This window comes from Xenopus laevis, chromosome 9_10S (genome assembly GCF_017654675.1).
Source record: "Xenopus laevis strain J_2021 chromosome 9_10S, Xenopus_laevis_v10.1, whole genome shotgun sequence".
NCBI classification, from domain to species: domain Eukaryota; kingdom Metazoa; phylum Chordata; class Amphibia; order Anura; family Pipidae; genus Xenopus; species Xenopus laevis.
The window spans coordinates 37,700,173-37,728,008 of NC_054388.1; the positions used below are offsets into that span (position 1 = coordinate 37,700,173).

Sequence of the window (27,836 nt, forward strand, 5' to 3'; positions counted from 1 at the left end):
AGACCAAGTTCAGGATTTGTCAGTGGGTTGATATCTGAGAGTAAAAACCTGCATGGAGAACCAATGATTAGAAGCTGTACTTTCAAATCCAAAAGTAATTATTGTGGTGATAGTGGTGTACGGCTCAATGGAAGATTGCTGTGTGGATCTTATTTAAAGTACTACCTTTCTGTCCAGAGACTATTATCCCACTGCTTCTTTAGACACCATCTCTCCCTATTACACCTGCTATCCCACAGCCACACTCCCTTCCCAGAGACTATTATCCCACTGTTACTATAGGCACCATCTCTCCCTACTATACCTGCTATCCCACAGTCACACTCCTTTCCCAGAGACTATTATCCCACTGTTACTATAGGCACCATCTCTCCCTACTATACCTGCTATCCCACAGTCACACTCCCTTCCCAGAGACTATTATCCCACTGTTACTATAGGCACCATCTCTCCCTACTATACCTGCTATCCCACAGCCACACTCCCTTCCCAGAGACTATTATCACACTGTTACAATAGGCACCACCTCTCCCTACTACACCTGCTATCCCACAGTCACACTCCCTTCCCAGAGACTATTATCCCACTGTTACTATAGGCACCATCTCTCCCTACTATACCTGCTATCCCACAGTCACACTCCTTTCCCAGAGACTATTATCCCACTGTTACTATAGGCACCATCTCTCCCTACTATACCTGCTATCCCACAGTCACAGTCCCTTCCCAGAGACTATTATCCCACTGTTACTATAGGCACCATCTCTCCCTACTATACCTGCTATCCCACAGTCACAGTCCCTTCCCAGAGACTATTATCCCACTTCTACTATAGGCACCATCTCTCCCTACTATACCTGCTATCCCAAAGCCACATTTCTGACCAAGACCTTGCCCTTTTTGCTATTTACACTGCAACACTCCCTGTACATTGATTATGTGGTTCATTATTGAAACGTGGTATTGTTCCGACCTACACCTTCTGCAGGCCCTGGGGCATGTGCACTTGTTTAGAGGTCCAAGTTCTTAATAGACTTGCCCCCTCAACCAGTGGTTAATTAGCAATTCTTATCGCAGCATTCTGCATGACAATAATGAAAGTAGAGCAGCCAGCAGCTTGCATGTAAATGAATAACCTATTAGATGTGCAGTGTGTGAATGTCATGTGTTTTATTGCAAAAAGGTGATGGGGCAGCAATAATTTTCGGCCATTTCTGTTTTTTATGATGTTATTAAATATTAAACCCACGCTGTGTATTCTATGTATTTGTTGGAGTGCATTATTTATGGGGTAAGTATGCTAAAGTGTAACTTGTGCAGCATTGCTGGCTTCTGGGTTGGTAAAGCACACCCTGTACTGACAGTTAGAGAGGAGGGGGGACTGTTGGAGAGAAGTAGGAGGGCCTAGCCTGTGTATGATGGAGGAGGAGAAGAAGAAGGCAGCACCCTTCCCCCTCCCTCTTCCCTTGTATGGGTCCCAGCCCCCTCTCTTCCATTCCCACAGTCTCTTCCAGCTCCTGCAGCGGCCCTTTAACCTCCTGTTTATTGCAGCAACATCAAGACAATTTCTATCTTACTGGGGACTTGTGCGACACTTTGGCTTTGCTCTTGATTTGGATTTAAGATGGTTGGGATCCCAGGACCCTATCAGTGTGAGTATTGTCCACCTTTCCTATCCTTTTATACTAAGACTATTGATGGCTTTTATTAGCACATCTGTATCTGCTATTCTGTATGGTGGAGCAGCTAGTTCACTAGTAGTATTCTTTTGTGCTGGGAGTGTTCTCATTGAAGGGTTAACAAATGGTGATGGCTGAGATGGACTCCTAAGGTACTAAAGGGTTGAACATTGTGTCCTTATCTGACTAGGTTGATTTTTGAGCATTAAATTGTTGATTGGGGGCTATACAAGGGTTAATGCTAGCCTACACAGTGGTACCTGCCAGCATTATTGGGATGGCATGTTGCTATTTATTTGATATTCTCTGTGGTTGTCATCGGTAAGAAGTCTTCTAATGTTTGGCCGTCCCCTTGGCAAGAAGGCTTTCAATCTGGTTACAATAGCAAAACCCTCTGGTCCGGTGGCCTTGGCTCAGCTTCTGGTTGGCACCCAAAAAACACTAAAAGGGCTGCAGGTTGCTCTTCGTTGATATTCACATTTAGGACGTGAATCTGGTTTTGGTGGCAGTGGAGGGATTATTTTCCTTGTGAAGGAATTCTTTCTGGTTCTGAGTTGGTTAATGCATGGCTTTTGTCTCCTGACCTGTGGAAAAGGCTTGCATGGAGGTTAATATGGGAAGGATTTTATTGAGGATCCCCCCTGCCACTGAGAGGGTTAAAGTTAACAGGGTACCTCTATACCCCGATACATATGGTATCCATTTCCAACTCCAGATGCTGCTGTGCAAGAAAACATTAAGATAGAGGTAACATTGTTACTTTTCCATGCAACGTTAAAATTCGTTTTGTCTCAGGGCAGCACAATTTGAAACTATGATCTTCAATCTTAAGCTATAGGCCAGGGGTGTCCAAAAGGTGGATCGGGATCTACCAGTAGACCTTCAGCCGTGATCAGTAGATCTCAAGACATTGTCAATAAACAGCTTGTCTATATCACCCTCCTATGTATTATGTTATAGTTACATAAGAAATAGTTGTATTGTAAATATAGCAATATACACTTTCTTATAAATCAATATTTAAGTAATATTTTCCATGGAACAGAATGCTAACAATGCTTTTATGCAGGGTCTGACTGGGCCGGCGGGACACCGGGAAAAAACCCAGTGGGCCCCCCACACTTGTGGGCCCCGGTGGCCTAGATCAGCACCCTGTGGTTCTGCTATTTACCTACCAGCCCAAACAACGGTCCTAGGCCCAAAGAATGGAGTGCATGGCACAGCAACAGGGGGCCCTGAAACTGCAGCCCCGGTGGGCCTCAGGCCCCCCAGTCCGACCCTGCTTTTATGGATGTAGATCATACTGAGACAACATCACTAAAAGTAGACCCTACATTAGTAAATATGGGGGCTCCTGCTATAGGCAGTTTAACTGGAAACTCTAACCTGCAGCCAGCTGTGAATCTGAATAACTCCCAGCATACACTGACACATGTCCTTCAACGCCAGCTGGAAGATAAACAATAAAAGCCTTGTAACAAAATGGATGTATACCATTAAATCATGCGATCTTATTTATTTTTGTACTAGGGGAAGCTATTTCTTGGTGCAGCCTGCACTTCTTGTGGGAACTGTGCAGGGCAACGTTTCTAAATGAGATGCTCTTCTGAAAACAGCTTCCCCCATCATGGCTTTTAAAGCTATTTATTATAGACTATTATTCTATATTTCCATTTCCAATGCAGAATTGCAGTCATGTCATTTATGAAATATACTGGTACATATTTTGAAATATAACACCTATCTGTGGGCTTCTGCCACCCAGCTATACTGAGGCCAATGCCCTTTAATGTGTCCTTTTGGAAAATATGGGGAAATGGCATCTATAAATAACCAACCATTTGCTTTCCTGCGCTAAATGTGCACTATAAAGCTCTAGCATAGCTGCCGATTGAGACAAGAACAGAAATAAACCCTGTCTCTTGGATTGGCCCGATGTGGCTTGAACTGCGTTTCCCAGCATCCTCAGTTAATCCTATGCCTATACTGTAATGACAGGGTTACAAAATAGTTACAGGTATCCAGGAACAGTTCCTCTGCAGCCCTCCAGTAGCGGTATTGGAATTCTGATAGTTGTAGTTGCACTTTTACAGTATAATGAGGATGAAAATGTGGCACCTTCTGGAATCTATCATGGAGAATGTTCTATAAAAGCTGAATCTCCTGCATCTTTTTGTAGTAGTTTGGCCCAAGGTTTCCGGCCTCCTCTGCTGGAGGGAAATTATTGGTGTATCAGACTCCGCAGAGCCAGACAGTCTTGCAGAACAGCTGCTACAGATTATAATTCTTAGACTTTATTGATTAGATTCTGCTCTTGAAAACAGACCGATCTGACCCGTTTATAAACACGCCACATTCAAGACCCCAGAGTCGGGCTGTGCGACTGGAGCAAATAGTTGAAACATTTGTAATTGTGTCAGTATGTTTGTACAGAAATACAGCTATTGGTGAGAGCCTTTATATGGCCACAGAACCCCTCAGTGACTTCTAATATCCTTATCATTTACAGTAGGGGTACAATATCCCTTATAATACATGAGTGATACTCCGAGTTCCCTGTATAACTCAGCCTGCAGTTTTGTGCCTTTATATGGTCACAGAACCCCTCAGTCACTTCTAATATCCTTAAAATTTACAGTAGGGGTACATTATCCATTATAATATATAAGTGATGCTTAGAGTCCCCTGTATAACTCAGCCTGCAGCCTTGTGCCTTTATATGGTCACAGAACCCCTCAGTGACTTCTAATATCCTTATAATTTGCAATAGGGTTACAATATCCCTTAAAGGAGAAGGAAAGGCTGGAGACACTTGGGGGTGCCAAACATTAGGCACCCCCAAGTGATTGTAGCGACTTACCAAAAACCCAGGGCCGGTGCTCCTATCGGGAGAAATCTGAACCGGCCCCGGGTTATAGGAGCGAGCACCACGGAGATATCTACTTCTGTCTTCGCGCAGCTGCGCATTTCCCCGGACTGATGCATGCGCATTTGAACGAAAAAGCCGACTTTAAAGTTAAAGTTCGGCTTTTAGTTCTAATGCGCATGTGCAGCTGCACGAAGACGGAAGTAGATCTCTCCATGGTGCTCGCTCCTATAACCCGGGGCCAGTGCAGATTTCTCCCGATAGGAGCACCGGCCCTGGGTTTTTGGTAAGTCGCTACAATCACTTGGGGGTGCCTAACGTTTGGCACCCCCAAGTGTCTCCAGCTTTTCCCTCTCCTTTAAAATACAGGAGTGATACTGATAGTTTCCTGTATAGCACAACCTGCAGCCTTCTGGCCTTATATGGGCACAGAACCTCTCTGTGACTTCTAATACCCTTATAATTTGCAGTAGGGGGTACATCTGACACTGCAACCTTGTGCCTTTATATGGTCTTAGTTCTGATTTTTGAACAGAATATTTTGGTAGTAATGTAAAAATGTAATGAGCTCATAGATGTTAATGGAATATGTTTCTTGAGAATTCTTACTTTGTTCAGATGATAAAAATGAAAAAATTTAAGCCCCCAACTTCCTAAATGTTTCCCTATTTATAAATATTCCATCAGTATAACTTTCGTGGGTGGGTGTCACATCACTGACTGCTGTCTGTACTTGCCAATAATTATCATATGGGGAGTGCATGCCTGAAAGATTTCTTGTTTGAATCCAGTAGGGTTGGCCTCTCAATGATATCCTACAAAGCACTGGATTAAGCTGGCCATACACTGCCGGTCCAGACAAAGTTGGCCGTATTGGTCTATGTATGGGAACTGTGCTACTAACATCTGGCTGAAATTGGCTGGATATTCCTGAATCGAGGCGTGAAATAGTCTGCTGCATGCTCCTCTCCTGGTGGGTCTTCATAGGACTGCATTATGACATGAATATTTGGTGGTCAAATTGAGGAAAGATTAGTTCAGTTTTTGACCTCTCTGACCGGGCAGGAGTTTATGTATGTTCAGCAGAAAGCACCTGAGATACTACCAGTTAAGTTCATCATTGATTGGTTGTTCAATAACAAAGTAATGCTACCTGTGTGCATTGTGGGTAAAAAAAACCATGATTTGAGTTAATCGAATTTTGCCAATTTAGTATATAGTATAGTATATATAGACCTTTGTGTCAGTGTGTTCACCAGTGCTTTTAGAACGCTACTGTTTTTACATTAGGAGAAGACTGATACCTTGTCTGGCAGATGGTTTTTCACTTTTAGGAGTCTACAGTTTCCTGTGGGGACATGTAATAGTTAGGCAATCTGTTGCTTCCAACATTAAGCAGCCTGTCTGCCCCGTGCATAGCGAGAGTCCCCCGAACTAGGGGTGTAACTACAGAAGAAGCAGACCCTGCGACTGCAGGGGGGCCCAGGAAGTATAAGGGCCCCATGAGGTCCTAATTCATGAACAATTGCAATAAATATTGGTAAAACAGGTCAACCGCTATACATTTTGGTGGCCTGAAAACCTGGGATTATTATATACTTACCTGAAACCCTGGGCCGGTGCTCCTATCACCAGAAAACTGCACTGGTCAGGGGGTTCTTCCAGCGGGTACCACTGAGTGATCGGCCTTCTTCTTTCTTTGGGCGGGTGCGCATGGGCAGTATCGCGAAAAGCCGAACTTTAAAGTAGAAGTCGACTATTTCCTTCTACAGCGCGTACGTCTGGCCCTGAAAATTTGAAGTAGAAGGAAGACGATCGATCCGTTGGTGCTCGCAGGAAGAACCCCTGAACCAGTGCAGTTTTTTGCTGATAGGAGCACCAGCCCGGGGTGTGTGGTAAGTACAGTATATAATAATCCCCAAGTAAATATGCCTTTCCATTTCCTTAAATGTAAGAAAGACTATGGGCACACAGGGTGTTTTCAGTGGCTGTTGTCAGTTTGTGTATTTTTGTAGGCTGAGAGAAGCAGATCTGCTCAGTGCCCCTGCTCCATTGATTTGAATTCGATCAGTCTGTGTGCGGTTACACTGAGGTCAGTGTGTGAGCGCACACAGGCTGATTGAATTCAAATGAATGGAGCAGGGGCACTGAGCAGATCTGCTTCTCTCAGCCTACAAAAATACACAAAGATGAAAACAGCCTGTGTGTCCATAGCCTAAGGGCTAGTCCACACGGGGAGATAGCCACGCGTTTGCGGTCGACCGGCGCAGGCGACAGTTTTGTATGGGCGCCTATGTAAAAACGCCTGTGCTAACCACACGAGGCGATGCGCTTTTCAACAGTCGCCTGAAAAAGCCTGGCGAGGCATTTTCAGGCGACTGTTGAAAAAGCGCATCGCCTTTTTTGTCGCCGCGACCGCAAATGCGTGGCTATCTCCCCGTGTGGAATAGCCCTAAAGGAAACAGATCTCATGGCTTTGGGGCAATAGAGGCCAAGTTAGGTCCTGCAACTCCATTATCTGACTACTGATCTGTGCCCCAGCAGGGTTGTAACAGGCCACTTGTGAGGTGGTTGTGTTGTCCATAAATGTAACGTCACACCACTGTTTCCATATCTTCATAACCAATTAAGCAATGAAAACAGAGGTTATTTTCTACAGCCTGGGAGAAGCAATCGAACATTTTCTTCTCACTTGCTAGAAATAACATGTATTTCAAATTCCAGCAATATACAGAACTGACAATAATAAAATGTTTATGATATTCGGAAAGACTGGTTACAAGCTTATTATGTACAATTGGTGTTCAGTATTTCTACTATTTTTCAGTTGACCTTCTTTTTCATGTTTTTCTTAATTATATGTCTTCAAATTGTGCTTCTAAATCAAATATAATATATAAAATATGTGGATCCTTGGATGAGCATAAAGCAGAGCAGGACTGCTGCTTAGAGGATCTGTGCCACTGTGACCAAATGCTCTGTTATAAAGATGCACAGGAAATTTTAAAAACAATTGTATCTCCTGTGAATCCCCAGTGCATTCAACCAATGCAAGTGTGGTTGGGCGGCATGCCGCCCCCATGGCCTTTCCACAAATCTGGGCCTGGAGAGGATGGAAGGAGACAGATATTTAATTACATGTTCTATCTCTCTTTGTAAAACCAATTAAGGTGTAAGTTACAGAGGCTCTGAATTTGGCAAGTGCGACATGAAACATTGGGGCAAATTCACTATGCGCCGAATCGCCTAACGCTAGCGTCAATTCGCTAGCGTTGGGCATTTTCGTTACTTCGCAAATTCACTAACGAACGCTGGCGTAAATTCGCTAGTGTTACTTCGCACCCTTATGCCTGACGAATTTGCGCAACGGACGTAACTACGCATTGTTCTGAACGCTACCTTTTACGCTAGACTTCCTTCGCCACCTCAGACCAGGCAAAGCGCAATAGAGTAGATAGGGATTGCTTCAAAAAAAGTTCAAATTTTTTCTTGTCCCAAAAAACGCTGGCGTTTTTTCTATATTATCGGTGATAGTCTGAAAAAGATCGAACATTTTTTTGGGGCTCCCCTCCTTCTCCCCCTACATTTCCTAACTCATGGCAACTTACCTATACAGTGGGCACATGTGTAGAGCAAAATAAAATTTTTATTTGATGTTTTGAAGGTTTCCCAGGCATTTGTAGTGCTGCTACATATTCCTCCATTGAAATTTGAATTTGGCGCCGTATGCAAATTAACCATCGCTAGCATAACTTCACTTCGCTTAGCGAATCAACACTAGCATAACTTCGCAACCTTACGCTACCCGTGAGCGCAACTTCGGATTTTAGTGAATTTGCGGAGCGCATGCGAAACTACGCCTGGCGAAGTTACGCCTGGCGCAACTACGAATCTTAGTGAATGTCCCACATTGTCTCATCAATACAAAAACTTCATATATACGTGCAAAGCTGGAGCAAGCACAGTTGGCAGAGGACAAATTATTTTGGAAATGTGTGCCTTAGGCCTCGTATAGACAAGCCAGTCCAACTCTGCTTGCGTTCACTTTTAACGCAAGAGGAAATGCAGTCAATTATTTTATACTGGGCTCTACTCACACAGGAGCATGGAAGCGCAGAACACAGGTGCAACACAACATGCTGCTTTACACCAGTGTTTGCCGCTTTTGCATCCGGTTTAAAATAATTGACTGCATTTCCTCCTGCACTCCCCTACGGTGGAATGCGTTAAAACTGAACGCTTCTGTACGAGCCCTTAAACGGTAAAGATGGAAAGGGGATGTTAAGATTCATGTCAGTGTGTACTTAGGTCCAGACTATGAACTGATGAACCCTTTGTATACATGTGTCTGTATATATGCAGTACAAGGAGAACTCCCTGCCTTTCTGTGTCAGTGGAACTGCTCTTGCTAACAAGTAATGATGAAGCTGGTTCTACATGTCAATGCCTGTGGGCGTGTGAGTGGCCATATGTGCAGTGTGAACAGCCAGGTGTGCACTATTCATGTTGCACCTGCTCTGCCCTACAGCCCTCCCCCTTCTCAATTATATATTGGGGTCTAGTGGTTATAGCAGGAGTGCCCATACTTTAGTAATGCAGGGTCTACTTTTAGTGATGTTGTCCCATTGTGATCTACATCCATATCATTCTGCTCCATGGAAAATATTACTTAAATATTATATTGATTAATATGACAATTTATATTAAAAATATTTCCTATATAACCTTAACAGAATAAATATTCGAATGAAAAGAATAAAACAGTCAAGCTGTTTGTTGACAGTGTCTTGAGATCTACTGATCACCAACTAAAGTTCTACTGGACACCTTTTGGACACCCCTGGGTTATAGGAAGGGGGGTTTAACTGCTGTTATGGAGGGGTATGTGCACATATCACAATACTTATTATTGATTTTATACTTAAAACGCTATTTCAATCTTTTATTCACTCTGAATGCCCTTCAACTTATCTCTTAAGGTGGCCACAGACATTACAATTACGATCTTTCCTGGAACAGATATTTCCAGGAAAGATCCTTCGTTTCAATTCAGACGTGTAGAGCTGATGTGTCAGGTAGAAACAATAGGATTCTACCTGTATCTGACGATTCAACTATGCCTTCAAAGGCGCCCAATCAAAATTTTCCGGTCAGCCGGATTGACGAGCCAACTGATATCCAAGTCTTCTGATATCGGTCAACTCATCTCCCACCATACACGCACCGAATATCGTACTCACATTTCTTTTGTACATTATTGATGCGTCTATAGCCACCTTTAGTCTTGACTTGCTCTGGAGCCTTTATCTGTATAGTGGCCACCTCACTTCCAAGTATCTAAAGTGAAATTTTACATACCCTGATTTTAAGTTTTCCCTAATGTTACACCTTTTTTGTGGTCCCGTCAATATATAATGCATAATACATTTCCCTGATTTATATTTTCCTGAATGTTATATCATGTACAATCTTTGCTGCATAGTTGTGGCTAAAAAAGATACATGTCTATCAGGTTCATCCTTTTGGCCAGTGAATGCCTATCTAGCTCCTACCTTATCAATTGGATGGTGAAACTACTGCACTTGTAGCCGTCTCCAGTGTGAACCAGATGGTGAAAATGTCCTTTGTGGCTCCAGAATGGCAACTGGATCACTCCCATGACACCTATTTTCTCATTTGATGAGAAACGCATGCAGCCCTTTCTTGAAATGATCTATCGGCTGGTACAGTTGTATCTAAATGAGAATTCCTCCACTGTTGACTATGGATTCGACTCTTGGCACACAGATCAATTTGGGACTTGTGAAAATCGCTCTCTTGTGTGTGCTCACTTGCCTGAAATCACCTCATTTGGCATTTTTTAAGTATTCCCATAAGTAGGTTAAATTTGGTTAACTTTAACTTCACATTTTGAGTGTGTAACTTCCATTTAGGGCAGAGACACACGGTCAGATTTGGGGAGATTAGTCGTCCGGCGACAAATCTCCTTTTCTTCAGGCCGACTGATCTCCCCGAACTGCCTTCCCACCGGCTAGAATGAAAATCGCCAGCGGGATGGCACTCTGAGTGCTTCGTTTTCCGAAGTTGCCTCACGAGGGAGGGCGATCTCGGAAATCGAAGCGCTCCGAGTGCCACCCCACCGGTGACTTTCATTCTGGCGGTAAGGCAGGTGAAGGCAGTTCGGGGAGATTATTCTCCCCGAAGAAAAGGAGATTTGTTACCGGCAGGCCCGGATTTGCGGCAAGGCCGCATAGGCCCGGGCCTAGGGCGGCAAAGAAATAGGGGCGGCATGCCGCCCAGCCGCCGTTCAACTGCACCAGCTGCGCCTGCGTTTTTTCGCCGGCACGCTGGGAAGGCGGGCGCTAGGACCGCGCGGCCGCCTGGTCGGACCGCGCGGCCTAGGGGCGCGCAAAAGTTAAATCCGGCGCTGGTTACCGGGCGACCAAATCTGACTGTGTGTGTGTCTGCCCTTAGGCATGCCTTATTGCCATTAATACTTGTGAGGTTGCAAACTTTGCTTATTGCCAGTTATTATAAGATTTGCATTTTCTGACTGTTTAGGGATTATTTAGTTGCAAGGAAAATGAACCGACTTTGTGCTATATACGTTACCAGCTCACTCAGCTGGATAACAAAACATTTCCCTTTGTGGAATTTGAAGCCATTGTGCTGTTAATGGCCCCCTCCCAGAGTCCTTTGCATCAAGCTGCCTATTAGCCAACTTTCTGATAGGGTCCCGGAACACAAAGAAGTCCCTCTGTTCTTGCCTTTCAATCAAGGCTGAGCGATGCATTAGGCTTGTGATGACAACTCCTTCAGCTCTCTGTGAGGTATATTTATATAAGTACAGTTGTTGGTTTGAGTCCCAGCATAAGACAGAAAGCACCTGCATTAATAAACTGTTTAACTGTTGAATGAATTGCTGTGAGCACATGACTTCCAGCTCTTATTTCGCAGATAGACGTATGGAAACACAAAGCCTGCATAATAATGGAGGCTGTGGTCCCCTTTCACAATATTGACATCTTCTAATTATTGGGGTTTACCCTGGTTTCTGTAAAACTAAACTGTAGTGTTAGTGCAAGCATTTTGATTAAGGTGCATATCAGTTTAAGATGTTATAAGATGGCACAATTCCAAAATAGCAGACCAGAAAGCTTGCCAGGTACTAGCCATGAGTTCATGAGGACTTAAGATGGTCATTCACTTGAAGATCCGCTCTGGATTTTTACCCGATTTTGACATTAGGGCTGCCACCAAGCCGGTATTTCACCAGCTTATCTGGTAGTATATCAGCCAAGGCTGGGGCCAGCATTACAAATTTACAGAGAATAATATATCCTTGGTTGTTCTGTCTTCAGCCCAACTCTGATCTACCCCAATTGCAGCAAACCTCCCCATGTTAGAGTCCTGTGCGGAACCAATTTCTAAGACCCGGACCCGACCCGAACCGCAACACGCATATTAACCTACCTTTGATCTGCTACCTGACCCAGACCCGCAACTGCCTTAACTGCAACCCAAGCTGCAACCTGCCGACCGCCATCAAACAGGAAGTGATGGTGCTGCAAACCGGATGTGATCAAAAGTGGGGGAGGACAGAAATAACTTTTGTAAAACTTTAAAAGTAGTAAAATATAGACAATATTACATAAGATAAGAAATTTTGATTAGACCCGCGACCTGCAGACCCGCGGGTATACCTGCACCTGAAAATCCTCCCTCATTCCGCAGGGTGCCTGCTTTTTTTGCAGGTACCCAACTCGCTGCAGGACCTTAAGGACCACAGACAGGGTTGCCACCTTTTCTGGAAAAAAAATACCGGCCTTCCTATATATTTATCTTTTTTCCCTATTAATTAAATTGGGATCAACCATCATTTTTACCGCCCAGGCCGGTAAAATACCAGCCAGGTGGCAACCCTAACCACAGACCATGTTACTTTAGGACTGTTCTGCACCAGAGAGAGAGTTTTTGTAGCCATCAAAATGAAGGCATGGCTGGATTGCACAAAAAAAATATCTGTTTTTCAGGAATCTGTCTCTCCTTAATTCCCATACAGATTTACAGTGTGTGTGACTTTGTACAGAGAACTAGTGCCCCCAGCCCCCACCCTTCTAGTTGTAGAGTAATGACATGCTGCTGTGTTAGAGAGGTGGGTGGCTGACTTCCTTGTTAAAATGAATAGCTTGGGGCTACTCATTCTCCATCAGACATTCTGGAGCCAGAGGCCAGAGCTATGGAATGTACAGAAACCTCACACTTTGTCCTTCTCTGTTCTGGGGGGTCCGCTGGAAGTTGGAGGCTGTGTAAATCTGGGTCAGTTCAGGGTACATTCCCACCTGGTTTCCACTGGCCTAACACAGCCTTCCATATGATATTATTTTATCTAAAGGGATAATATATATATATATATATATATATATATATATATATATATATATATATATATATATATATATATATATATATATATACTGGGTCTGTTGGATGCTGGGTCTGTTGAAAGTCCTATACCATGCCCCCCCCCCCCACACACAAGATTAGAAGAAGTTGTGTTCTGTGGAAACTCAAGCATCTGTTTATTATTCAGGGCAGTGACACTTTAATCCTTGTAGTGAGTGACAGGAACAAGTCTGCCCTCCCAGGTCCTGGTAAGTTTACCCATCTTTCTGCTCCTTGGTCTGAGAACAAGCTGCAGGAGGTTACTCTGGTACAGATGTCAATAAAGTTAAAGATAGATTGTTTTGAAACTTGTTTATGGTGGCCCTCCTATCCCCTCTAATATCCATGTGCTGTGATTATTGGTTGTTTCAGGGATTGGGTACATTTGAAAACTTCATGTGCCAATGTAACACAACATCAGTGCAGCCGCAGTGCCTCTGTACTACCTGCTTTTTTCAGTCCATTCATTTTGCAGGAACAATCGAAAGCTGGTCATACCACGTATTGCTCCTCATGCGCTCTTCGTCCATTTGGCCAATCTGGCAGAGAGCGTAGGAGATTGTCCTGTGGATGGCTGCTAAACTAGAGGTTCTACTTGCCTTTGCAAATGTTTGTGTACCTCCAGGTGATCTGTTCTTCCGCTTGTATTTTTCAAGTGTTACCCATATTTGCACCTATTTTAAGTTTAAAAGAAAGTCTCGTTTTAGAAAGTCGGAAGTACTGTAGTCGGTGTGAGATCACTGCAGTTGTACCAACATTCTGCTTTAGGCAATATTTCCCCTCCCGCACAATCATCATTTGTTAACGACTGCTGGTCCAACTGGATTGGATCTAGTGGTAGGAGTATATTTAGTGAGATTTGCAAAACAGAAAGCCCTGGTAACAGAGGTAGAGACAGTGAGAACAAGGGTGGGCTGACAGGGTGTTTGTCTTTCCTCTCTGTCTGTCTGTCAGTAGGGGGTTGTTAAATCTGCAGTCCATCTGCACCAGCCTAACAAACCTGATTGGTTTCAACATACTGAGGAATCACAGATGTATTCAGCCCAGGTTAATTTTGTGGGAGGCGGGGGCATATACTGTATATCTAAGGGTAAGGGCACACCTGGCGATTCAGGGAGATTTAGTCGCCTGCCGACTAATCGCCTCCTCTTCTCACTTCGGGCGACTTCGGAATACGAAGCCATGCCGCAGGCGACTTTTCATTATAGCCGGCACAAGACAGAGGGAAGGTGTTCGGGGGGAGATTATTCGCCCCAAAGAAGAGGTGATTAGTCGCCAGGCGACTAAATCTCCCCGAATCGCCAAGTGTGCCCTTACCCTAAAGGTGGCCATACATGGGAAGATACGCTCATTTGGCACTAAACGAGCTGTTCTCTCCCGGATATGCCCACATTGAGGTGGGTGATATCGGGCTGATCCGATCATGGGCCCTATGATCAGATCACAATGGAGGCCATACGGGCGGTTGGATCGTGGGACTGTATCAACGAACAGATACGGCCGCAATCCAACGGTATTATTTACTCTGCCGATTTTGGGACCGATTTTGGGGACGCCTGTCGGATGGCCCCACACACAGGCCAATAAACTGCCAACTCGGTCTGTTGGCAGCTCTGCCCCCCCCCCAAAAAAAATCATATTTAGAATTCCAAAGTTGCATATCAGAGCCAGTAAGCTCTTTTCAATCCTATTTGCTTTACTCTGTGTCCTTGAGCATGTCAGGGAATATAAATATCTATGTAGTGTCTGTCTTATTATAATTATACCATTATGGGCAATTGGTCTGATGTTTATCGGTTTTAACAAGGGCGAAACTACAGAGGAAACAGACCCTGTCTGTATAGGGGATGAGCAATTTCACAATAAACTCTCTTCACTTTGAACTATTGACCTGGTGGAAGTTTGCCTTCATTGAGTGCCTGCTCCCAATTGGTTTTTCGGTTTGTCCGCTCCCCGTGCTGAGGGCTAAGGCGGTGCACCTGTAAAAGGGTCATTTTATAGTGGAGATTATCCATGAGACTAGGGTTGACTAGGGTTGCCACCTGCCTGGTAAAAACGCTGGTTGATCCCAATGTTATTAATTGGGAAAAAAGATAAATATATAGGAAGGCGGTATTTTTTTTCTAGAAAAGGTGGCAACCCTACTTGTGACATACATAAGGCATTTTCTCTGCCTTCAGTTTTCCAAAAAAAACACCACCTGGGCCATTAGTCAGCTGGTCTCAGTGTAGTAATGTTTCATTGCATGTGTTTCTAAAATGATATGTATTGAGTTTGATTTTATATATACAGTATATATATATATATATATATATATACATATATATATATATATACATATATATATATATACATATATATATATATATATACATATATATATATATATATATATATACATATATATATATATATATACATATATATATATATATATACATATATATATATATATACATATATATATATATATACATATATATATATATATATATATATATATATATATATATATATATATATATATATATATATATATATATATATATATATATATATATATATATATATATAGCCTATACATATATTCTTTGGAATGAAGACTGAATGTGTTCATTCATCATAACTTTCCTTCTCAAGGGCAAAGCTTCTGCTTTATATTCAGCAGGCGAATTAAGTGCATAGAAACATGAGCCTGTTGCAGAGAATTCTGGCTAATGTCAATACCTTAAAGGAGAACTAACCCTCACCCCGCGATGCTAAGTCCCCACTGACCCCCCTCCCTGCCTCCCCCCTGCACAGTCTTACCCCTGAATTCTGTCCCCTCTAGAAATAGTGACCACAAAGTCAGATGTTCTTTTTAACGGCGCAAAGCAAGCGAATGACACTAATGATGTGTATAACAGATGAAAGGCCCCTCTGTAACGGTTGGTACAAATTGCTTAAATGAGCGTGACGTGTCTTAATGGATAATTTCGAGGGGGGGGAAACAATCGCCACCCTTGCTAAAACAGGCATCTTGACATCTGAATCCATCTGCCAGGAAATTAAACTCTTCAATGAAATGCAGGGGTTAATTATTTAGCACCTTGTACAATAGACGCTTGCTCTGCAGAGCATGGAGGGTGGGATTGAGTTAAGAAATAAATTCCCCCCTCCAACCTGTTGCATGTGTGAGAGCGAGCGCTGAGGCACACTTAATACCCTCTACTGATTACCAGGAAGGGGGAAAAAAGAAAGAACTCCATCATTGTGTAAGTGACAGATGTGGTCCTTGTTTCCAATCCCACCCCCCCCCCTTCTGTTCCTGACACCAGGTGCAGCCACTGTTACCCATAATCCCATTCACCACCATTCATCTGTCCCCATTGTCTTTCTAGGAAATTAGCATTGCGGCCTGATCCGCCCACTCCCTCCTCCCGGTCCCTCAGGCCGCAGGTGACTGTCACGGTTCTATATCAGCTGTTTCTCCTTGACTTCTGAATAACACAGCCATAGCTTGTGTTTTCAATTAGTCCCTCATATGTATGAATATCTGTCACTGGGATAGTCTGTGAAATCAATTGCTCCCTCTTGTGCTGTTGGTAATCAACAAGTCACCTTCTGTCGGCACTGACAGGCCTTTCCGCCGTCATTACTGCAATTTAGCCTTTATGTAGTGTTTCTATTGGACAATGCAACTAATTACACCTAGTATAACCTAATTAATAAATCTATTAATTATATTAATATCAATAAACCATTTTTAGTCTAGCAGCAGTATCCTGTTATCGATTTATTATTGTTACCGATATATTATCCCTATTATAAATGCACATCGCTTTTAAATTAATTTGGCTTAATGTTGCCACTTTCATTGTAGCGGTGATTTGAGTTGGGGGTTCCAAAGTAGTAAAATGGGGTGCCCTAACTGAAGGCCACTGGTGTTCAAAGTTGTACCTGGAATCTGTATCTCTGTAACCTTGTTATGAGTTAAGGGGCCCAGCCTGAAGGTCAGTTAGGGTGAGATTTGGGGTGGGTGCTTATTTGTGTCCTGTGTACCCCTGGAACTATAGCAGGGTGACTGTTACCCCAATGTTTCTATATATCTGTAACCTTATTATGAGCTAAGAGAGTCCAGCATGAAGGCCAGTTAGTGTGAAATTTGGCGTGATGCTTATTTGTGCCCTGGGTACCCCTGGAACTATAGCAGGGTGACTGTTACCCCAATGTATCTATATATCGGTAACCTTGTTATGAGCTAAGGGGGGCCAGCATGAAGGCCAGTTAGGGGGAGATTTGGGGTGATGCTTATTTGTGTCCTGATTGCCCCTGGAACTATAGCAGGGTGACTGTTACCCCAATGTTTCTATATATATATATGTAACTTTGTTATGAGCTAAGAGGCCCAGCCTGAAGGCCATTAGGGTGAGATTTGGGGTAAGTGATTATTTGTGCCCTGGGTACCCCTGGAACCATAGCAGGGTGACTGTTACCCCAATGTTTCTATATATCTGTAACCTTTTTGGGCCACAAGTGGGAGGTACAACCAAGCCTCAACAATGATTTCTCATTTTGGATTAGCAGTTCCCCTCTACTTGCCCGGTCCACTCAAGCTTAAATTTTTTTTTATAGATCCTGTTTCCTTGTTTGCAGCAAGTAAAAGCAGAGTAGAATTTGTATCACTGTGTTCAGTTCACAAGAAAATATAACCAACATGTTTATATTAGGAAGAGACTGACAATGTGACCAATCTATTAATGGAAAAATCGATCTGCCTTTAACTGTTGTATTATTGATTAAACAGGGGTCTGACTTTCATCAGTATATCCTTAGTGTTCTAAAGTATAGAGAAAACGTACCCCTTATTTACCAATTTACTGATCAACTTCACTATATGTCCAATTAACTCCAAAGATTTTACTGTAATTAATAAATGAGCTTTTTTGTATCAAGTGATTAGTTCACAATACCTTATAGAGGTTTAATTCTTATCATTAATCACGGAGAATTTCATGGAGGTTTAATTAATTAATTGCACTATTTTATTAAGAACTAGCAAAAAAAGTTCATTGAACTTAGTATTACTTTGGAATCAATTCGGTATATCCATTTGATTGAAATGGTTATTTAGGGCTCTTACACAGGGGCGGTTTTTCCTGCGCTCCCCTGAGTAGACGCATTCAATTATTATGAAGGGGACTGTACTGTACACTGTACACAGGTGAAATGCAACATGAGTCCCACCTGCGTTTTGCGCTTACATGCGCCTGTGTGAGTACCGCCCCCTTCACAATTATTAAGTGCGTCTACTCCTGCGCCCCTCTGTGACTGAACGGAAGAAAGCGCAACGCAGGGGAGCGCAGAAAAAAACGCCATTGTGTAAGAGCCTTAGGTTAAATTAACTCATCTTTATTTTGGAATTAATTTTGTGTAATTAATTTATGAATTATTGGCCATAATCACATTTTTTTTTTTTAAAAAAAAAAAGCTCATTTATTAATTACAGTAAAATATTTGGATTTAATCGGACATATAGTGAAGTTGATCAGTTTTAGCTAAAAATTTATAAATAAGGGGTACTTTTTCTCTTTACTTTAGAATACTAATGTGACCAAGTTAAGCAGTTCATGAACCAGCAGTGAGGGGGTTAACTGCACAGAGGAAAACCTCAACTTGGCAGAAACGGGAAACAGATGGAGAGCGGTTTCAGCACAGCGCGGTGGGATAAACACAGGAAGGATTCTGGGAAATAGGGAGTCAGAAATTCAGAGGCATAAAGCATCAAATATTTTTTGTTCTTAAAGGTTCTAAACGGTAATGGGATGTGTTTTTGTTTCAGAAACTCCCAGATATACACTGGAGTGGCTGCTCACACAGGGCTGTCCTTGGTGGAGGAGACACCCTGGTTGATATGATCTGTACTGTAGGACGTCATCATGTATAATCTATTAAGGAATTCTTACTCCCAGCTTCCTCAAACCGCCTCTGGCTGCCAGGGAATTCTGAGATTTGTTTTTTTAATAACAGCCCCTACAGGGTTAGCCCCCAGGGCCGGATTTAAGAACAGTGCGCCCCTAGGCCCCCCCCTTCCCTGCATGCCCCCCACTCCTCAACGCAATCTTCTTACCACCCTGCTGGCTCTGCTTCTTGCCCTTTCCCAATCACTTCCATTTGGAACTGGACTGGTGAAAGATTCAGACTGCTGTCAAGATCTCTCGCCCAGTCCCCTGTGAAGAGGCGGCCACTGGAAGTATTCTGCCCCCCAAACTTTGCTGCCATAGGCCCGGGCCTTTGTTGCCTGCCACAAATCCAAACTTATTAGCCCCTCTCTTAACATGATCTTGGCTTACGATACACACTGTCTTACAGTAACTGCCCTTCACATGATATCAACTTTTCTTCCTTTACTGCCATCATACAGTTACAGCCCCTTCCCCTGTCATCATCTGGCCTTACTACACACACTATCTGAAAGTTACAGATTGTTCCCGGAAAAGAAAAAATCTGCGGGGCCAAGTTTCTTCTTTGAAAGACCCCTACCCAGCGGGGCCCCTTAAGGTTGGATAGGGACCCCAGCGGAAGGTTTTGCTTCAGCAGCTGCTATGGGCTTAGTAAGATCAGAACAGGTTCCTCTTTGTGACAGGCTGCGGGGGGTGCCTGTTACCCTACAGCTGGAACACAAGGGGTTACATGCCCCCACCAGATGGTCGCTCCCAGCTGCTACATCCGCCAGGCAACCTGTTGTGTGACTCTGCATCTGTGGGTGCAACACTGGGGCGGGATACAAGGGCTTACAAGCAGTATGCAGTTCTTCACTACTAGGGCTTCTTTCCTTATGTCTCTCGTTTGTGCCCTTATGCAGTTACTGGGGACAAGAGGGTGCCAGTCATGCCCGGGTCTCCCATGGAAGTGAAGATCCACTCCAGATCCTCGCCGCCAACCATGGCACCACTTCCTCCTGTGAATCCTGGTGGCCCTCGGCCTGTCGCCTTTCCCCCATCATCACGTATGTACCCCTGGCCTAGATAACCACAAAACAAGAGGGGGTAATTGTAGGTGTGTCTCTCACTCCATTACAACATTCACTTACTCCCTTCTTACTTCCCTTAATTCCCTTCTTTAACTCCTGGGCGCTTTATTCCCACACTGCATGACCCATTGACATCTCCATCCCATTCCTATAAGTCTGTTTAATATAGATAAACATTCTGCTTTTCTTGTGCAATAAAGGGCCTACAATATTAAGGGAAACAAATGTATTATAAGGGATAATGTACCCCCTACTGTAAATTATAAGGATGTTAGAAGTCACTGAGGAGTTCTGTGAACATTTAAAGGCAGAAGGCTGCAGACTAAGTATAGAGGTCCTGACTCATACGTGTATAGTCATTTATTATAGCTATATGCGGAAAGGCTTCACCATGATGCATTGCGAGACCTTTAAGCAGGGAAGTTGGAAGAAGTTATAATGGAAGGGATAAAAGTTTTTATGGTACTATGTAATAAAAAGGCATTACATTTGCCCTAGAGCAATAACCGATAGTAGCCAATCAGTAGGCAGTATTTATTGGCCGTAAAAATGTTTTTGGTTGCTATGGGTTACTGCATCTGAGCAAACTTAGTATGTTGATAAGTGACATTGTACAGTGAAATAGAAATAAATATCAACATGCTGCTTTTACAAAAATGGCAAGCTCTGATGGCAGAAGTAGCCATTGATAAGTTTATAAATTCCAGGAAGTGTATAAGGTTAGTATGAATGGGAAGTTACATAAATGCAATGAGCCCTATACACAATATACAAAGGAATTCTACTGAAATGGTCCATGCTTCATACTTAATTACCCTGTGATTCTGTTACAGATTCCAATGGCATCAACCATTCTCCCCCCGCACTAAACGGAGCTCCGTCCCCACCTCAGCGTTCCAGCAATGGTCCATCATCATCCTCCTCCTCTTCCCTGGCCAATCAGCAGCTTCCTGCCACCTGCGGGGCGAGGCAGCTCAGCAAACTGAAAAGATTTCTCACTACATTGCAGCAGTTTGGAAACGACATCTCTCCTGAGATAGGGGAAAAGGTCCGCACCCTAGTTTTGGCCCTGGTGGTAAGTAAAATACATCCATACGTCTGGTTTCTATATCTACCGGCCTTATAGTCCTGAGTTTGATTCTAACCTGGGCAATGAGTTTGTAGGTTCTCTCCTTTTCTGCATAGATTTTTCCCATGTATTCCAGTTTCCGCCCCACACTCCAAAAACATAAAAGAAAGTTAATTAGCTATGAAAAAATGTACCTCTCTGCATGTGCGTGATAGGGATCTTAGATTGTAAGCTCCACCTGGGTAGGGACTGATGTTGCATACCAATGTTTTTAAAGAATGTGGGTGCTGTATTATAATGGATAAAAATGAAATCATAAATACCTCACAGTGCTTTCCCAGAGTTTATTATTCCACTTTTACTATAGGCACCATCTCTCCTTACTATACCTGCTATCCCACAGTCACACTCCCTTCCCAGAGACTATTATCCCACTGTTACTATAGGCACCATCTCTCCCTACTATACCTGCTATTCCACACTCCCTTCCCAGAGACTATTATCCCACTGTTACTATAGGCACCATATCTCCCTACTATACCTGCTATCCCACAGTCACACTACCTTCCCAGAGACTATTATCCCACTGTTACTATAGGCACCATCTCTCCCTACTATACCTGCTATCCCACAGTCACACTCCCTTCCCAGAGACTATTATCCCACTGTTACTATAGGCACCATCTCTCCCTACTATACCTGCTATCCCACAGTCACACTCCCTTCCCAGAGACTATTATCCCACTGTTACTATAGGCACCATCTCTCCCTACTATACCTGCTATGCCTCAGCAGTCCTTTCCTTTGCATAACCTTTGCAAGCTGCACTTCTCAATGCACAGTATTAATAAAAGATGTATTTAGATCCACTAAAGCGCCACTCATTTCTGTTTGAGTTTCTCTAGTCATTTGGCCTTTTCAATACATACATACATGTATGCAGTGCAGCTCTTTATAAAATAATATTCCCATTTTAGATTGTAAATGTCTAATCCTCTCCAGCATCTGCTGTATTTTCACTGCTGGGGAAACAGATGGCACAATCATCTATGTGGTTTCTCTTGGGAAAATGGCTTCCTCAATGCACTCCAAGAAAGAGAATACTCTATTTCTGGCATTCTATATCTTGAGGTGGTGGGGCATGGGCACAGATTGAGTTGGGCTGATTTTTTGCTTTATTGTTTAATCTTCTGATACTGTTAGGGAAACTGAGGGAGACAGTATCTTTAGAACAAAAGATCTCCTTAAATGTGAGAACATTCTCTTCTACATATACAGTATATACTTGATCTATAATATTTTTTTGCAGAACTCAACTGTAACCATTGAGGAATTTCACTGCAAACTGCAGGAAGCCACCAACTTCCCCCTGCGCCCCTTTGTCATTCCATTCCTTAAGGTGCGTTTGAAACTAGGAACATCCAGTGTTGAGTTCTCCATGGGACTAACACGTGGCTGATAACTTCTTATGCTTTAATGTCTGTCATAGGCCAACTTGCCTCTTCTCCAGCGGGAGTTGTTACACTGTTCCCGAGCTGCCAAGCAGACCCCTTCCCAATACCTGGCACAGCATGAACATATTCTCCTGAATACCAGCACCTCCTCCCCAGCGGATTCCTCAGAACTGCTTATGGAAGTGAATGGCAATGGGAAACGACAAAGCCCTGACAGGTAAAAATACACCCAACCCCAAGGTCAAGACCACATCAAGACAGCTGGGACAGAGGAGGCAATGCTTCACTATAGCAGTGTATATAGATTGCAGCTGTATAAACATGGACCCATGCAGAGAAGTTCCCACCAACGGAATGGAGGGGATAAAGCAAGGAGAACTCTTGTTAGAAGAGGGGTTGCCAAACTTAGAGATGAACACCCTAAGTAATGGGTAGTATTTGCAATTAAAAACATTACCCAAACTATAGCAAGGTATTATTGCTTAATATATCTTTGCTTTAATAATGAGATTCTGACCAAATGTTGGATATGAAAGTAAGGGTTAAAACACAAAATGATAGAGGCTGATTTTCTAAAACAAACTACATTAAGGCAGACAAGGCATTTGGATGTATAGACAGTTGATAGATTTTGCTCTTCGTTTAGGAGAGATGAAGAGAGAGAACCCGCACCCCCTGAACCTCCAGTTAAGAGAGTCTGCACTATCAGTCCAGCCCCCCGGCACAGCCCGGCTTTGTCCCTCCCTCTCGTGAACAGCACCAGCCACTTCCACCCAACACCACCGCCCCTTCAGCACTACTCCTTGGAGGATATTCCCAGCTCCCAGCTTTACAGAGACCACGTAAACAAAATGGCTGAACACCGGGACATTCGAGATCGGCATCACAGTTCTGGTAAGATGAACTATTATTGGTATAGTATAGCTGATGTCTCTAAAAATAGTTGGTCTCTTGTGTATGGCACAGTGTTATCATTGCTGCCTTATAGTCCAGGGTCCGTGGTTCATATCCATTATTGTGTCCTTCCCTTGCTTGCTTGGTTTTACTTGTGGTAGCCAGGTTTCCTCCCACACTACCAAAACTTTCTGATGAAATTTATCTTATTGTGTATGAGTGTAATAGGGACAACTTTGGATTGCAATCTCATCTGGGGCAAGAATTGAATGGAATGATGAACAATATCTATGAAATGCTACATAGCTTTTTGCCACTATAAAAAAAGCAAAGTTGTAATAAATAAAATACATCTGCTATACATTACATTTTTGTGTCCCAAGGAATCAATGGCAACTTAAATAATGGCTACCAGGAAGAACTTGTAGACCATCGGCTGACAGAGAGAGAATGGGCAGAAGAATGGAAACATCTGGACCATGTAAGTATACTCTATGAATATTCACGTTGGTTTAAACACTATGGACCCATTTACTAACATATCTTAAAAAATGTGTGGTTTTTCCTATATTTCTAAATGAATATGGCTAAAATGCCATATTTTATAAAATGAATTTATGGTACCAGCCAAAAGTTTCAGCTTCCCAGTAGCAGCAATGATCCAGGATTTCAAACTTGTGACATTTATATTCAAAATATTCAGTATATTGTGAGTGGGTCCCTAAGCTCAGTAAGCGACAGCGGCACAGAGCATGTGCAGTGAATCAGAAAAGAAGAAACTTTGTAGGCACAGATCTTCCCTACTACATGGCTATGGTTGCCTTGGGCTGGTATAGAAGCCCAAAACTTAATGTCCAACATTTCTAGCTACTTCTTTAGTTAAGCTTAAGTTCTCCTTTAAGTACCATGGAATCACTCAAATGCGAGAAATGTGTCATTTTGAGAACGTGTTATTATAACACCATATTTTGTTTTTCCTTTCAGGCACTGAACTGTATCATGGAGATGGTGGAGAAGACTCGACGTTCAATGGCGGTGCTGCGCCGCTGTCAGGAAGTGGATAGGGATGAGCTCAACTACTGGAAACGGAGATTCAATGAGTCAAATGAAATCCGGAAGGGAAGTGAGCACCTAAGCAGGCAACACAGCCCTTCCAGCACCGATTCAGGAGCCAGCGGTAAGGGGTCACAGTCCTCTGTTGTTTGATTCCTTTTTGGCTCATTCTAAAGTCACTCTACTGCCAAGTCTCCCTATAAACATTTTGAGGCTCATGAGTTTCTTATGGGTTTTTTTCAGATTCCACTCGAGACTTTGGGAGCAGGACAGGAGCAGGCTATGTAACGGATGAGATCTGGAGAAAAGCAGGTATGAAATGTCACCCCCTATTCTGTAAGGATGGAGCACCACATGATACTATGTAATCAGTGAAATGATTCATAGACAGTCATAGGCAAAAACTTTAATCTGACATTAGCAATGGAATAAGTGGAATGGGTATTGGTTTGGGTAATATTGTCTGAGAGCAGGCATTGGGCAAAGTGATCTTGTAGTTTGGGAATAGACTAAAGCTGGCCATAGACGTGCAGATTTACCTTCACATCAGACGAATGATAGTTCTGTGCCATCTCCCGAGCTGCCACTAACCATTCAGATCAAATAAAGTAGTAAAAGAACAGATCAGCCGATGTTCTGCCCCTGACAGCAATCGTACGAAAGTAATGTCCGACAAAAGTCTCCCACTGATATCGTCAGATCGGCAATACATGCAGAGATATTATCGGTAGCCGACAGAAACGACCGATCGCCATGGCACGAAAAATGTCGGGACTTTCCACACATGGACCGAAAATCGTACGAAATGGATCTTCGCGTCTATGGCCAGCTTAAGGGGGCTGTCCCAGGAGAAGAGTAGGTGTAGGACAAATTAAAGCAACATTATTGTTTTTTGTAAAGCTAACAATTAATTTTCCCACTCATCCCACAGAGGAGGCAGTGAATGAAGTCAAACGTCAGGCAATGTCCGAAGTACAAAAAGCTGTCTCAGAGGCAGAACAGAAAGCATTTGAAATGATCGCATCGGAGAGGGCAAGGATGGAACAGACCATTGCGGATGCAAAGAGGAGGGCTACAGAGGATGCCTTCTCAGTTGTGAGCGAGCAGGAAGAGTCCACTGAGGTATTAAACTTATTTACAGCTATTTTTCATATACAATTCTGCAGTCATCTAAACAATGGGTTTGCAGATTGGCTGTCACACCACTGTCGGCTATATTCTCTGCTATAACGAATCTTAAAACTGTCATAAAATCTGTCATAAAACAGGACAGAACTGTTTTGTGAGATAAAGGCATAACATTTAGGGTAGAACTACACGGACGTTTTTGGTGCGATCCGATGCACTGCGACAAAACGCGTCACTTCTGTCTAATGCAGACGCTGCACGTTGCGTCTGCATCCGACAGTCGTGTCGCATCGGATCAACGCTGTGACACCATCCGACAATGCATTTACTTACTGTATTTCCGTTGCATGCGATTTGGCCCCGGCGTTTTGACGCAGCACGTGGGATCGCGCGGAAAACGTCTGTGTAGTTCTACCCTAATTCAGAGGTGTAACAGTTGTAGAAACAGATTATGTGACTTCTAGGGTTCCCAGAAGTGGCCCCTAGCAACTAAAATGTGTCAGGAGTGGTAGAATCGAACATTTGGAAGGCTAGAAGTTATTTTGCACAAAGAGAAATAATCTGTATTTTCATTGCTTTTGCAGAGCTGCTGGAATTGTGGTCGGAAAGCCAGTGAGACATGCAGTGGCTGTAACATTGCTCGTTACTGTGGCTCCTTCTGTCAGCACAAGGATTGGGAGAAACATCACCGCATCTGTGGCCAAAGCATTCATACACAGGCAAAGTCACTTACCCCCTCTCGTTCCCTGATCCCCAAATCCTCTGACCCTGTCCAGCTGAACTCCACTCTAGAGAGATCGTCCAGTGCCACCTCACGCTCCTCTACACCTGCTTCTGTCACTGCCGTTGATGGCCTGTGAGTCTTTTCCCCCTATGGATTTATTTATCCCCTTTTTTGCAGTTAGAGTAACAGAGTAATGCTGCCTGCCTTAGTGGCCAGAGTTCAGCCATCTTAATTTCTTTAAATCCTTGTTGGTGCAGCAAAATACAAGAAGAGACAGTGAATAAAGAAGATGGAAAAAAAACTGAACTCGCCTATTGGACGTTGGCCAACTAAAGATCCCCCAGCAGGTCTGTTTTTTTAATGTGAAGAGCTGCTGGCCCATCTTTTTAAAAAAAGGCAATTGCCCAAAACGTCCAGTGCTGGCTGTGTGTAGATAGTCCAGTCATATATATAAGAATGGACATTCATTTGGTTGCTATCAGCTTGCTACAGCCTTCAAATATGGCCTCAAAGTGCTATCCCAATTATAGACTGCTTACTGGACTAAGCCATGTCTGTATTTGGCCTTTGCATCCCATATTTTCTTGCACAGAAGAGAAAGAAGATATGTAATAAATTACCTTCAGCCTAACCCATGCTGTCTATCAGGGAGAAGCAACAAGAGTCATTTGGTTGCTCAAGTGGAAAAAATCAGGGACATATAATAAAGGCTATTTGTGAAACTGAGATTATATAATATTATTAAATATAAGGACATTCGAGGCATCACTGAGCATATGGATATGCATATGGACCATACCATTGTCTATGAGAGGGAAGTCTATGGCTTTGCAGCACAAGGGATTTGCCAAACCAAATGTAAGCTTCAACAGGATAATTTTTCACTTCCAAAGAAAACATGATACCACCAAATATGAGGTGGAATTGTCATTCTGTCCATGTAGATAATGTAACATAACACGGATTATTTTCTCTCCATGTTTTTGTGTCTGTTGAAAGTGATAAAAGTTTCCTCCCATCGTCAGAGCTGCGTTGGTTCGTGGTTGGAAATGTATCATTTTATAAAGTGATGTTTCATGAATAAGCTACATCCATTATGTGTATCCTGTACAGATATACTAATCATTTATTATGGAGTTTATTCAATAAAGGTCATTTTACCACTATCCACTGGGTTTCTTTTCCATGGGATGAAAACAGAACATAGCCAATGGGCTTTTTTTTTAGCTGTTTAGCAATTAAAGGGGATGTAAACTCACAAAGTTAATTTATTGTGCTACTACAGTGAGGTCGATGGGCCGGGTGTGATCCTCTAATAGGCTTTTATGGTTCCAGCATGCAATCACCAATAGATATGTTTGTATGGCATCGTTTATTTTAATATTCCAAGATCCCAAAATGGGAATGTATGGAAACTACATAAATAATGGATTTACCTAACTCATTGGTAAAACTATAGGGGTTCAGAACTTACAACTGTGTGGGGGTCTGGAGGAATAGGGTGGGGGAGTC

At 43.0% G+C, this 27,836-nt stretch overlaps 1 protein-coding gene across 3 annotated transcripts; it reads left to right on the plus strand.

Moving 5' to 3' along the window:
• The first annotated feature begins 1,458 nt into the window (after nt 1–1,458).
• cbfa2t2.S (CBFA2/RUNX1 translocation partner 2 S homeolog) lies at nt 1,459–27,490 on the plus strand. 3 transcript variants are annotated; one of them, NM_001086475.1, is given in 12 exon segments: nt 1,511–1,652; nt 6,318–6,440; nt 19,835–19,978; nt 20,836–21,077; nt 22,381–22,470; nt 22,561–22,742; nt 23,172–23,419; nt 23,803–23,900; nt 24,404–24,596; nt 24,716–24,784; nt 25,404–25,594; nt 26,185–27,490. In NM_001086475.1, coding segments are annotated over 10 exon segments (1,707 nt in total). In that variant the 5' UTR covers nt 1,511–1,652; nt 6,318–6,440; nt 19,835–19,860; the 3' UTR covers nt 26,461–27,490.
• Nucleotides 27,491–27,836: the final 346 nt, after the last annotated feature.